The sequence below is a fragment of the Tauraco erythrolophus genome, chromosome 6 (assembly GCF_009769465.1).
Source record: "Tauraco erythrolophus isolate bTauEry1 chromosome 6, bTauEry1.pri, whole genome shotgun sequence".
Taxonomy (NCBI): Eukaryota; Metazoa; Chordata; class Aves; order Musophagiformes; family Musophagidae; genus Tauraco; species Tauraco erythrolophus.
In genome coordinates, this window is record NC_141470.1 from 30,520,667 (window position 1) to 30,534,041 (window position 13,375).

Below are 13,375 nucleotides of genomic sequence, written 5' to 3' on the forward strand. Positions count from 1 at the left end.
AACTATGTAGAGGAGGATTATAAACACAAGGTATACTGGAAGCAGCCTAATTTACTTGCAGTCCTCTTTTTATTTGGAGAGGAAAACAGAGATTTCATGCCCTGATATTTATTCCCTCTCATAAGTAAAAGATATTACCATCTTGTTTTTACTCACTGGCAGAATGAATGCCTGAATATAGCTGGCTCCAGTCTCTGGGTTTTGTTTCTGCTTCTGTTCTTGTTCGCAGTCAAAAATGGTTTTCTTCCTCTGTTTTACAAGGCGAGTTATCTCCAGTTGGAACAGACTATTCTCTCTGGCTTGCATGCTGCAATGCTAATCACCCTGGGTTTTTGAGTTCCCCCTCAGACTTTTGGCAGGGGCAGGAGTGGGGGGGATGGGACATGTGGAAAAGAAGCTGAATCAGAGCAGCTCAGTTTCTGTCCTCTCAGCATTCTCTCACCCCTTTTCTAAGCCTTTTCTGTTCTATTTGGAGAGGATGAAGTTCCTGCGTTTGGACGTGGGAGCAGGGTAACTTGGCGATAACCCTCCACTGACAGAAAGCTGTACTTCCTCGTCTCCCACATTGAGAGATTTTGTGAGAGACATTGACCCACATTTCCATGTGAAAATGCACACGCTCCTGGCTTCCCAGGATTGCACTTTGCTCAGAGCCTCCCAGAAAGAGAAGGAGGATTGAAACTTGGCTGTGGTTTTCTGGCACTTCAGAATTGCAGCGAGTGCCCCAAGAGCACCATGGTCAGATTGGTAGATTGCTTCTGGGGACAGGGTAGGAAATCGCCATGTTCACTGACTGTTAACACAAGCCATGTTCCAGGCCATAGAGGGGACAGATGTAAAAGCAGCAACTCTTCAGACTGTTGAACAGAAACACATCATCAAACTGACGGGGTTTTACACAACAGTCTGCTTGTTTTTTCCCTTCTTTAGATGACACCGATAATGACAACAGTATGCTTTTCTATTAAGGAAACTTGAGATTCTTCCTTTTTATTAGACAAATAAATCAGTTGGCCAAAAGTGTGTGTGAGAATGAGCAGAAGTCAGGGAGAAAAGGAGAAGGATGGCTATATAAAGAATATAAAGTCCACATGAGTGTTTCGCTTTTGTCAGTACATCTTGCTTTTACTCCCAGCTCTGCTATTTCAAATGCACTTGAGAAGAAAGACAGGCTGAGCCTGGGAGCTATCCAGTAATTTCTGCTATTGTCAGTACAAAAGCGGGAACGCGGAACCTGTCTGTGCATTAAAAGCACACAGTGATACCAGATTTAAATTAACATTCACGTTGCTTAAAAGTTCAGATTTGAAAAAAAGAAGGGTTGCAGGAGTGATAAAAGTTTCTTTTCAGTTTAATTTGAAACAGTTTAGTTGAACCAAGTTACCAGTGTCTACCACGTCTTTAATCCACTACAAAACTGAAAATATAGAAACTTCTGAAAAAGGAGTTGAGAAAAAGGTGACACTAGGCAACAGGGAAGCTGATCTACTGATTTTCATTGCTCAAATTTAGACAAGCCTCAGGAGCCAGCCTCTAGCACTCAAAGCAACAAGCACATTTAGTTTTCTTTAAAGGAAATAATAAACAACTGTAGAATTTGTAACATAGGTAAGGAAATGTTTTAAAATATGGAACCAAATTTTCAGCTGGTGGAGAATTGTTGTACTGCCTGAGTTAGGAGAGTGATGTTACTTAAAACAGATAAAGGCATGGTTCAGGATTCTTAGTGTTACAACTCCCTTTTCAGTATTTTAAACATCACTGGCACCATATCTATTTTTGCACGTTCCTAAACTAACCATGAAGTAGATTCTTATCCCTATGGACCTGTTAGTCATATGGCTTATGGTAAGTCTTCTCCGTTCATTCTTGGCACAGGTAGCTGAGTCACCAGACGGCCAGGAGGTCTCCACTGAAGTCAGCCCGGTGCCGCCTTTTGCCTACGACGTGCAAGGCCTGAAGCATTCCACCAACTACAGTGTTCGTGTGCAGTGCAGCAATGAGATGGGCAGCTCCCCTTTCACCGACAGGGTTTATTTCCAGACCCTAGAGCTTGGTAAGCAAATAGCAGACAAGAACAGGAAAGCAGTTCTGAATCTGAAAAAGAGACAATGATGACCTTCATTGAATTCTTCCTTGCTAATTCTGAAATGCAGGAAATGTTATACTGTCAGATTGTTTGTCCACTCTAAGGATCTCCTGACACCTAACATAAAATAATGGAGGACTGTCTACCGTGGGAGGGACCCTGCTCTGGAGCCAGGGAGGAGTGTAAGGAGTCCTCCCTCTGAGGAGGAGGGAGCAGCAGAAACAACGTGTGATGAACTGACTGCAACCCCCATTCCCTTTCCCCCTACACCGCTTGGTGGGGAGGAGGTAGAGAAATCGAGAGGAAAGCTGAGCCTGGGAAGAAGGGAGAGGTGGGGGGAAGGTGTTTCTAAGGCTTAGTTTTATTCCTCATTATCCTACTCTGATGTGATTGGTAATGAATTACATTCATTTTTCCCCAAGTCGAGTCTGTTTTGCCCGTGACCATAGTTGGTGAGTGATTCCTCCCTGTCCTTGTCTTGACCCTTGAGCCTTTTGTTGTATTTTCTTCTCCCCATCCCACCAGGAGGGAAGGAGTGAGTGGTGCTTAGTTGCCAGCTGGACCTACACCATGACAGAGGTTCTTGGGGTCTCAATAAGAAATGAGAGAGGCTGACCAACTTTATCTTCTCCACTTGAAGCAAACATAGTGCTGGTGGCTTGCAGAAGTTCTTCTCTCCCCTCACACTCTCTCTTCTGGCTGATCTCAGGAAAGAGGATGAAACTGTCTCTTGAGCCATTTTCAGTGTGAGTAGTGCCTTATTTTCCTGCACAGAGTGATTTTGTACTGTCTTCTGGTTTCAGCTCCAAGCAGCACTCCACAAAATATCCATGTTATCCAAAGAGATCCTGGTCTGATTTTGGAGTGGGAAGGTGTGGCTCCAGATGTGCTGAAAGAAAACATCCTGGGATATAGGCTGGAGTGGATTCAGGATAATGTAACTCAGGTAACAGATTGAGAGGGGAGCTGAGCCATTTGGCACAGAGTTACAGAATGTTCATATTAAGTTTTCTAGGTGTTAGGGTCTCTCATCCTTTATCCATACCAGGGGACTAGATTGCTGGCATTGCTTTTCTGTAAATGGATCTATTCTGATTTGCAACAACTCCTCAGTATTTGGCCTCAAAATTTAGGCCTATTTCTCCCTTCCTGGCATACTCAGAATTCCTTCACTGGAATGTTCATCTGCAGACAGACCAGTTCTCTGCCATTCCTTGTACAACAAGAACAACACAGAGAGAATTCAGTTTGTCTGTGCCTCTTTATAGTGCTGTCCCAAAGGCAGCTCAGACAGTGCAGGATCTGGGCTTTCACTCCTCTGTGACTGGGACTTAGCTTTCCAAATCCTATCAGCAAAGGTGTATTTAACAAGTGAATGAGTTTTACTGTAAATTGGAATAAGAAGGTTGCAGATTCTTTTAGTTCATTTACAATAGGTAGGGAGTTGAAAGGACCCTGTCAGGGTAGAAAGCCTTTCATTTGTTCTTCAGCATTGACCTTTCCCAGATATCTATCTGCCTTTGAAGTTCACAGTGTTTCTTATGGTTTCTCATTTCTTAATATGTATTTAGCCAGTGCTTATTAATGATGAAGAAGCCTGTAATAATAGACAGCTGTCGGTTTTTGCATGACCTATTTCGTACTAGGTCAGTGTCATTGACTTTGAATGACAGTATTTTGAGTTCCCATTAAATTTACATTGTGTCAGTGGTGGCAGCCAAATCTTGATGGGTTTACTGCAAATGGTGTGTATGAAGCAGATCCACAAAATTACTGAAAATATCTTGGCCTTGCCATCCTGAGTGAAAATTTGCCATGAAATTCAGAAGCCATTTAAGATTTGGTCAACAAGTTGAGACAGGCTCACTCCTCCCTTGAATTAAAACTGTCAGATGCTTTGCAGTATGTTAGCACATCATTGTGTTTAAACCACAAGAAGGAGACGTATCTTTTAATAGCAGAAAAAGCCCTATTTCTATGGCAACTTTCATGGAAGGACCTCAAAGGAGGAAATCATTAAACCTCATTATCTTCCTTATGCCCTGTGAAACTATTAGCAATTTTTGAGAAGAGAAACCCAAGATGACAGCCTAAGTTAGTGGCAAAACTGAGACTAGGAGCCAGGAGCCACAACTCTCAACCCTTGTTATAGCACCAATGAAGTACACAGTAATGTTTTGGGGTTTTTTAAAGGTGAAGTTTTAGACTAGATTCCCTTTAAGACAGTTTACGGTTTGTTGCCATTTGCTCTCAGGGGGAGATGATCGTACAGGACACAAAAGCTAATCTCTCAATGTGGAATCCTCTCAAAGACTTGATCATCAGGGTGTGTGTGCTGAACTCTGCAGGATGTGGGCCCTGGAGTGACCTCTTCCTGCTTGAAGCCCAAGAAGTCATGGGTGAGTGTCCACTGCCTTCCCTTCACCTTGGGGAAAAAGAACTGGTGGGACTGCCGTTTTTCTCTGACTCTTCTCCTTTCAGTGCTTGCAGCTGACTGAGCCACATGGCTTTATAAAACAGCATACTTCATCAAGCAGAGTAGAAACTAAATAATATTTAAAGAGCTGGTATAAACAGAAAAGCTTCTGGCCACTACTGTGTCTTCTTTAACAGGCTTTTGCTGTGCTTAGTGCAAAGCAGGGCAAGGGGGGACACAATAGAAAAGGTGCAAATGAAGGTTTGAAATCCTTCATTTAGGCTTAAGCCATACACATTTACAATAGCAAATGTAAGAGAAAACTCCTCTAACGTAGGTTCTCCTCTTTGATTTAATTTGAAGCCATTCCTGACTTGTTTCAGTTGAGATTGATTTAAACCATGGCCACATGGGGTTTTGTAATGTTTTTACTGAACGTGTTTATATTAAACCAGTTCAGTGCCTTCCATGGAAAAGCTGAGCTGCTGGTAGAAGAGGGAGGTGAAAAGAGCCTGCAGGGCTATGATGTTATTGGCATCACAGAAACGTGGTGGGATGAATCCTATTACTAGGGTGTCAGAATGGAAGGATACAGGCTCTTTAGGAAGGATAGGCAGGGGAGACGAGGAGGAGGTGTCGCCCTCTACATCAGTGACCAGCTGGAGTGCATGGAGCTCTGCCTGGGATAGATAAGGAGCTGACCGAGACTTATGGGTCAGAATAAAAGAGAGGGTAGGGACAGGTGACATTATAGTGGGGGTCTGCTAGAGGTCACCCAACCAGGAAGACCAAGAAGATGAGGCCCCTTATAGACAGATAGAAGCAGCCTCATGTTCACGAGCTGTGGACCTCATGGGGGACTTCAACCACCCTGATACCTGTTGGAGGGAAAACACAGCAGAGCATAAGCAGTCCAGGAGGTTCCTGGAATACATTAATGATAACTTCTTTCTCCAAGTGATAGAGGAACGAACGAGGAGAGGTGCTTTGCTGGACCTTGTTTTCACCAACAAGGAGGGGCTGGTGAGGAGTGTGAAGCTCAAGGGCAGCCTTGGCTGCAATGACCATGAAATGGTGGAGTTCTAGGGCCTTAGGGTGGTGAGGGGAGAGCACAGCAAGTTCACTACCCTGGACTTCAGGAGAGCAGACTTCAGCCTCTTCAGGGATCTACTCAGTAGAGTACCATGGGATAAAGGCCTGGAGGGAAGAAGAGACCCAAGAAAGCTGGTTAATACTCAAGGATCACCTCCTCCAAGCTCAGGAGCAATACATCCTGGCAAACAGGAAGTCGAGCAAAAACGCCAGGAGGCCTGCATGGATGAACATGGAGCTCCTGGACAAATTCAAGCACAGAAGGGAAACCTACAAAGGGTGGAAGGAGGGACAGGTAGCCTGGGAAGAATACAGAGCAATTGTCTGAGCAGCCAGGGATCAGGTTAGGAAACCTAAATCCCTCCTAGAATTAAATCTGGCCAGGGACATCAAGGGCAACAAGAAAATCTTCTGTAAGTACATCAGTGACAAAAGGAGAACTTAAGGAAAACGTGGGCCCTCTCCAGAAGGAAACAGGAGATTTGGTTACCCAGATGTGCTGGGTTTACGGGAGGGACTATGGAAATGGCCCCTGTAAGTAGCTGTGAAAAGCTTCCTGGCTCCAAAACCGGTTGGAGCAGATCGGACCCCCCATCCCCTCAGGCCATGGCTGAGCCAATCAGTGCCTCTGCGAATGCCATATTTAAGATGGGGACAAAGGAGCCCAAAGGGAGGCTGGACCTACACTGAAGAGAGGGAGGAGGCAGGGTCTGGCCCTCTGGCCTCCTGGGTGGGCGGCTGCCGATGCTGGGCTGCAGCTAACCGACTGGAGATGGCTGCAGCAGCACAGCTTGGAGAGCTCCCAGAGCACCTGACTTCTGGGGTGCCCGCTGGACGGAGCTCGTCCTACCGGGTCTGCCGAGGTTCGGCATGGCTGCAGCAGAGAGGACTGCAATGTGAGAGAAACAGCCACTCAGACAGCAAGTTCAGTGAAGATGGTGTGGGAGGAGGTGTGCCGGAGCTGGGATTCCCCTGTAGCCCGTGGTGAGACGGCAGTCAGCCTGTGGAGACAGCCCCTGCCACCCATGGATGTTAATGGTGGAGCAGAGATCCACCCACAGCCTATGGAGAAGCCCATGCTGGAGCAGAGATACCTGTGCCTGAAGGATATCGTGGAGAATGGTCTCCATAAGCAGCTGGAGACTTAGGACAAGGTGGAGAGGCATCTGAAGCCTGTGGAGAACCCCATACTGGTGCAGGTGGCAGCTCTCTAAGAAGCCGTGACTCTGTGGGGAAGAAGCTCATGCTGGAGCAATCTGATGGGTAAGTATTGCATCCTGCGGGAAGGACTCACGTTGGAGAAGTCTGTGGACTGTCCTGTGAGGAGGGGATCCATTGGAGCAGGGGAAGAATATAAGGAGTCATCTTCCTTTAAGAAAGGAGTGGCAGAACAACATATGACAAACTAACCTGCAGCCTGCCCATTCCCCAGGCCTTCCAGTACCTAAAGGGGTCCCACAAGAAAGCTGGAGAGGGACTTTTTACAAGGGCATGTAGTGATAGGGACAATGACTTTAAACTGAAAGAGGGTAGATTTAGATTAGATCTAAGGAAGAAATTCTTCACTCTGAGGGTGGTGAGACACTGGCACAGGTTGCCCAGAGAAGCTGTGGCTGCCTCTTCCCTGGGAGTGTTCAAGGCCAGGTTGGATGAGGCTTTGAGCGACCTGATCTAGTGGAAGGTGTCCCTGCCTGTGGCAGGGGGCTTGGAACTAGATGATATTTAAGGTCCCTTCCAAACCAAACCATTCTATGATTCTGTGATGGTACAGAAGCTGTACCGTGCAATCTGGACCACGTGGAAGGGTTCATTGAGAGCAAAGAACATGCATGTGTGGAGTGCATTCCTAGTGATAAAGGGCAGTTAGGCTCATCTGCGCTGGTTTGCTTGCTGCTTGTATTTCACAGTGAATGGGAAATGAGAGTCAGGCTATGGAAAAGGGCAGGATGTTATATGGGGAGATGGGCCAAAGGGAGAGAAGAATGCTGCTTGTGAAGGAAACTGTAAAACAACTAAGGGGAAGACGTTCCAAATAAAAATATCATAGAATGGTTTGGGTTGGAAGGGACCTCAAAGATCATCTAGTTCCAACCCCCATGCCATGGGCAGGGACACCCTCCACTACACCAGGTTGCTGGTGATTGATGTTAAGAAGTTGTCCTGGAAGTCAGTGAGGTGCAATCATGCAAAAATCCCACAGTCTCCTGAGGTTTCATTCCCAGCGACTATGGCAGGACAAGACAGCAATCTCTAATCCCTGATGCTGACCCACCTGCCACTGCGTTCTTCCCACTCCACGTGTCTTTTGAGGAGTCACATGGACGTGGATCCCTTCTGATTCCTCCACACTGAGGGATGGCAGGGGAAACCTAGAGTGGGATTCCCAGGCAAGCAAGAGGTGGGGATAGGGGCAGAGTAACCAGGAGAGAACTGTAGCCTTAGTTGCAGTAGTTCCTCTAATGCAGGCTTTAATGTGCACATTACTCAGAAAGGCCCTTTTGACAACTCGGTTCCTGTGATGAAGTCAGTACTGACGGTTATGTGTGAGCACACAGTCGCTGTAGGATCAAAGCCCTCAAATTATTCAGAGCAGAATGAAGGGCTGCGAAGGTCTAGAACTGACTCTACTAGAGGCTGGACATCACATCATCTCCATCAATTTTTTTTCTCCTGCTTTTTGCTTGGGTACTTTCTGTGGCACCTAAATACAGAGGCAAGTACCTGAAAGGACTAGAAGATCACTTTGGAAAATGGCCAACACAGCAAGCCCCAGGGAATGTATAGGGTTTGCATTGTATAGGGAGCTGTACAATGGGATAATCCAGGAAGCACAATATGTTTGCTTGGTTTTATTTACAAACCACTTAAAAAAAAGAAGCATTGGGAGTGGTGCTTGTTTTGGCCAAATGCTGTCTGAAATTATGTATATTTCTTCACAAGCATAACAGACTGGAAATAAAGGTTCACTGTGGAAGCACTGACAGGCCTCAAACAGCAGAGCTGCAGAAGGACTGCAGTTTTGTTTCAGGCCTGATAGAAAATATAAGTTGCTTCCTTTCCTAAAATAGCAACCTGGCACTGGTTGCTTTATGTGAGAAACGCCAGAGGCGGTTTCTGACCAGCTCCCAGTGCGGCAGTAACGATGACTAAGCTTATATAAACTTTAAGTCCTATTTGTCATCACAGCAAAGCTATTGGGAGCTCCACCCTGCTGAAGCAGAGATCTTGTGCACTATTAACGAAGATTGTTTTAATATTTTCAGAAACATTCTCAGTAGAAACCTCTCTTTTTCATTGCAGAGAGAGGAACAGAATGGTCTAATAGCTTCTTCCTGTATGTTATCTTCATGATTGTATGCAGCAGAAGACTCTTGGATTACGTTCTTTGCACACCTTCGCGATATAAAACCTGCTACAGAAATAAAAGGGGTTCTCTCATCATCAAAGGGCTCCTAAATACTCATTTAAGTTCATCTAATAATGCTATCTTCTCTCTGCCTTCTACAGTCTTAAGGCATATGCGGGTTGGAAAAGGGGGGTGCAGGAGATGGGAGAGAGACCAAGTTGGTGGAGGAGAGGCAACTCAGTCTTTACTTGGGCTGCAGCCATCCTCTCTAGCTCACTGGCACGAGTGGGAAGTAATGATCTGTGGGGCAGAGGAGGAAAAGCAGTGAATTTCAACATTCATTTCTATTTCCAACACATTTGCTGTAAATTGTGAGATGAGCTCCTGATTCCCTGCAGTTTAGAAACAGGGAGAATAATTTTATTTTGGTTTGGTTTGATCCATCCTCCTTTTGGAGGGACTCCCCAGAAGGTGACCTAAATCCTTGCTCTCTCCCCAGGCCAGCTAGCAGACAGAGACTAGAAAAATAGGCCAAGGTTTGTCTCGCAGTAGGGGGAAGGAAACCTTATCGTTAACTATCAGAGAGGACCTTTTGCATCAGTGTTGTTAATTGTTTCTACCCTGATTGTTTGGCAGGAACAGCCCAAGTGATTGGTTTGGGAATTGTGGAAAGGGTTGGAGTTACTTTTCGTTGTGTTTTCATTCCACTTCTGTTTCTGATCCCTCTCCCTCCTCATAAGCAGCCTTGAAGGCCAGGTCAAAAGCTGCAGCAAGAGGGAGTATCATAAAACCCGGAGCCTATAAAGCCTTCTGGGAGAGAAAAGAATATATGAGTCACTGAAGGAGATAAGATGCTGGAAAATAGGTGCTAAAGCTCTGGTAATTTGTTTCAAGTGGATAAATACTAGTCTGCTTCCTCAATAGTCCAGAATTCTGTTTTTTAAGCTCTACCTGTTTGTTAGACTAACATTGCTTCTTTCAAAACTTGGATGATAAGGCTCAATAACCTAACTAGTAATCAAGCCTTAGAAGACTTTTGCCTGCCAGGACTTTGCCAGTAACGATGTCTGATTCCTTTTCACATACATCTATGCAGAGATTCATCCAAATCTCAGCCCATTAACCTAACATCTCTTTTAAGGACAGGTTTACTTATACTCTCATGACATATAACATAATAGGATTACTTACAACATCAAAGAGATTCTTCCTTAGCTTCTGGTAAAGCGCAGTCAACTGATGAATGTGAGCAAGGGAGCATGAAGATGAAGGAGGTGCTTAGGGACCTGTTACCTGTGCTGGTTTGCTCTCAATAAATTTGAAGATATGAGGGCCATCCTAGATTTTAATAAACCCATTCAAATCCACATTTAATCTTTAGTAATTGTATTTGGAGAAGAAATCTCTCAGGGAATTGGACTAATTTATCTGTTGTTTGCCAAGCATAGCTAATATTCTTTTATTCATAACTGTATTGCTGACTGTCCGTCCCTGGCAGCTTACTTGGTTGGCAGCATCTCCATTTCTTCTGTAGACAGTTTGTAGTCAGAAGTATACATGTTCTGGGAGCAAATATTAGACCAGAATTGGAACCTGCATGCTGGCTAACTTATTTCTTGACTCGAAGGGCACTTTTTAAAATTCGCCTTTTCTTTGTTAAGGAGGCATTGAGAAGTTACAACCAACCAACAACATTGGGAAGTTACAGCCAATACCAAAACCCTCAGGGTGCTTCTCTGTGGGAGGGGTGAGAGAGGAAATGTAAATATTTTCAACCAGATTGCCACGAGGCAATTGTCTTTCTCTATTGTCTTTCAAAATGTTATCTCGTTGGCATTCAGGCAGTACTGTGTAGCCTGGGCAAGGTTCTGGTGGTGACCTCAAACAGGACAAGGTGAAACCTGCACAGAAAATGCTCATATTAAGCAACCTTTTTGTCCAGTTTAAAGCGCCCAGATAATGAGTTCCTGTAAAGTAGTATAATCTAGAGCAGCGCCTTTTACTTTCCTGAGGCTCAAAACTAAGAATAGGTTCTAATAACTGGATGCATCTGCTCTGCCTTTGCTGTGTGAAACAGCTTGTTTTTCTGATGATTGACTGAGTAGCTGTTTATGCCAAATTCCAGTGTACAATGATCCACTGTGTGCACCAGATCCAGCAGCATGAGTTTTCCATTTAAAAGCAAAAAGAACTATCCCAGCATGGCCTGTTTACCATCAACAGTCTTGTATTTCCTGACTTGTGTTTTCTCCATCATCCAGGTAGCCAGAGACAGCCTCCTTATGGGACGTCCTGGGTTCCTGTGGCATTGGGCATTCTCACAGCTCTGGTGACAGCTGTTGCCTTGGCTCTTATTCTCCTTCGAAAAAGAAGAAAGGAAACTCGATTTGGGTAAGGGAGGTTCTCCTTGTGCTGGTTAGAGAGATCTTTGTTTCTCCTCTAGTTTGATTTATTTTTCAAAAAGCATTGTGGATTGAGTACTTTTAGCACTTTCTTTGGATAACTGTTTTTTCACAATTTTGTGGGTGACCTTGCATTAGAGAGTAGCAGGAAAGTGCCCTAACTTTTCTTCAAAATGAGAATACCAAAAATACAGTAGAAAAAATGTCAATAGCTGGGCTTTATTAGAATATGGAAATATAAACTAGATCAAGGTAATTTTGTAAGTCCTTAGCACTGCTGCTTAAGAGACTCAAAGAGAAACGACCCACAGATGAATCATCGTCTGTGTTCTTATAGGCTGGGCCCTTTATCCCATGCTGGTTTTCAGTCTGGCAGCTGCTTGTAACTTCCTGACAGCCCAGAACCCTCTGTGGAAAGTCTCCTTTCTGTCACCTCTGACACTTGGCTGTGTGTTGCTCCCTGCTGCAACCAAGGTTCCCCATCTTTTCAGAGTCTCCCAGACTTCCCTCTCACAGCAGCATCTCTGTGTGACTCTTGCAACCTGCCCCACCCTTCCAGGGACTCCGGATGAGTGATTCCCCTCTTTCAGAAGGCTCCTACCCACTCTAGGTGCATGAGCAAGGCAGCATAAACCCATTGTTTCTCCTCTCCAGCTACCCCCTCCTGAACAAAGAGTCTGTAGAGTATATGGCAAGGGGTGAGAAATCATCCATACTGTTCAACACACCCTTTTAGAAGTGAATGGCCCGTGTAATCATGGCCCTGTGTGTCTTTTCTGCCTTCTAGCCATGCCTTTGGCAGTGTGGTTGGCAGAGGGGATCCAGCAGTCCATTTCAGAGCTGCCAGGTCTTTCAACAGGGAGGGCCCAGAGCTCATTGAAGCAACATGTAAGTAAAATGACCTAAGTGATTCTGCCTGAGAAGCTGTGTTCATGCGTGTTTTCCTTGAAACTGATGGTTTTGGATCAAGAACGTGGGATTAAGTTACAAGGAGGCTTAGACACTGTGAATGGCAGAGGTGAAAGGCCAGAATAGTTATTGACATACCAATTACATAGCACTTGCTAATTACAGCTACAGTCATTGTGTATATTAGTGCATGGCATAAATTTGCCACTCCCCTGCCCCAGTTTCATGCTACAGGGACTCCTTCAACTGTAATATTATGCAACAGTGACATAAACATGGCTTAACAATATTAGCAGTACACTTTAAACTCAGTGTGCTGAGCTGCTTTACAAGCATGAACCAATTGATCAGTCTTCGAAGGCCAGGAATTAGTAACTTCTCAAACAGGAAATTGAATTCCAGGAATGGCCAGAGTTAAGATGATCCATTTTTGTGTCCTGGGTCAGCAAGGGCATGGCTTTCTGTAGCAGCACTGCATGGCTGGGTTAGGATGGTGCTCCAGCTGTCTTAGACTTTACTCCCCTGGGTTTAGACGTCTCTCCATTAAATCTAGTGACCATAAACTGTTGGACCTCAGCCAGGAACTGTAGGACTTGTACTGTGCTGAAAATGGTCTGAGAGACAGTCATTGAAAACTGATGTGACTCCATCACCTTAAGTGAAGCCGTATGAACCAATGTCTATCAGTGTCCCTTCTGATGGGATTTTGTCTTAGCACTATTTACAATAGTTCTATATTCCTGTTGTTCTTGGTGTGTTTAAGGGTGGTGTTATCACACCCTCTCCCTCTCAGTACTGTTGGTACATTTTCTTGTGGTAAAAAGTTATTGGCCTCTTGTCTGTGGTGAGGCTAAAGGACATGGAAGGGAACTCTGTCTTTTTCAGGTTTTCCTGAAAACTTACAATATGGGAAATAGATTGGAGATGGAGATTAGAACAGGTGACTCTTGATGTTGTGACAGAATATTTTTGTATCCCTTATTTGACTCTTCCTTTTTTTTTTTTTTTTTTTCCAGTGGAGAGTGTAGGGATCAGTGATGAGCTGAAGACAAAACTCAAAGATGTCCTAATCCAGGAACAGCAATTCACCTTGGGAAGAATGTTGGGCAAGGGTAAGAACC

General features: G+C 44.8%; 1 protein-coding gene across 1 annotated transcript in view; it reads left to right on the forward strand.

Annotated features, from left to right (window-relative positions):
- Nucleotides 1–13,375, forward strand: part of TYRO3 (TYRO3 protein tyrosine kinase) — a 43,664-nt gene that overhangs the window by 18,383 nt on the left and 11,906 nt on the right. The window contains exons 7-12 of the mRNA XM_086613650.1: nucleotides 1,879–2,056; nucleotides 2,893–3,035; nucleotides 4,344–4,488; nucleotides 11,205–11,334; nucleotides 12,133–12,233; nucleotides 13,271–13,366. Of these exons, the coding sequence (XP_086469776.1) occupies nucleotides 1,879–2,056; nucleotides 2,893–3,035; nucleotides 4,344–4,488; nucleotides 11,205–11,334; nucleotides 12,133–12,233; nucleotides 13,271–13,366 (793 nt within the window). The remainder of the gene's footprint in view (nucleotides 1–1,878; nucleotides 2,057–2,892; nucleotides 3,036–4,343; nucleotides 4,489–11,204; nucleotides 11,335–12,132; nucleotides 12,234–13,270; nucleotides 13,367–13,375) is intronic.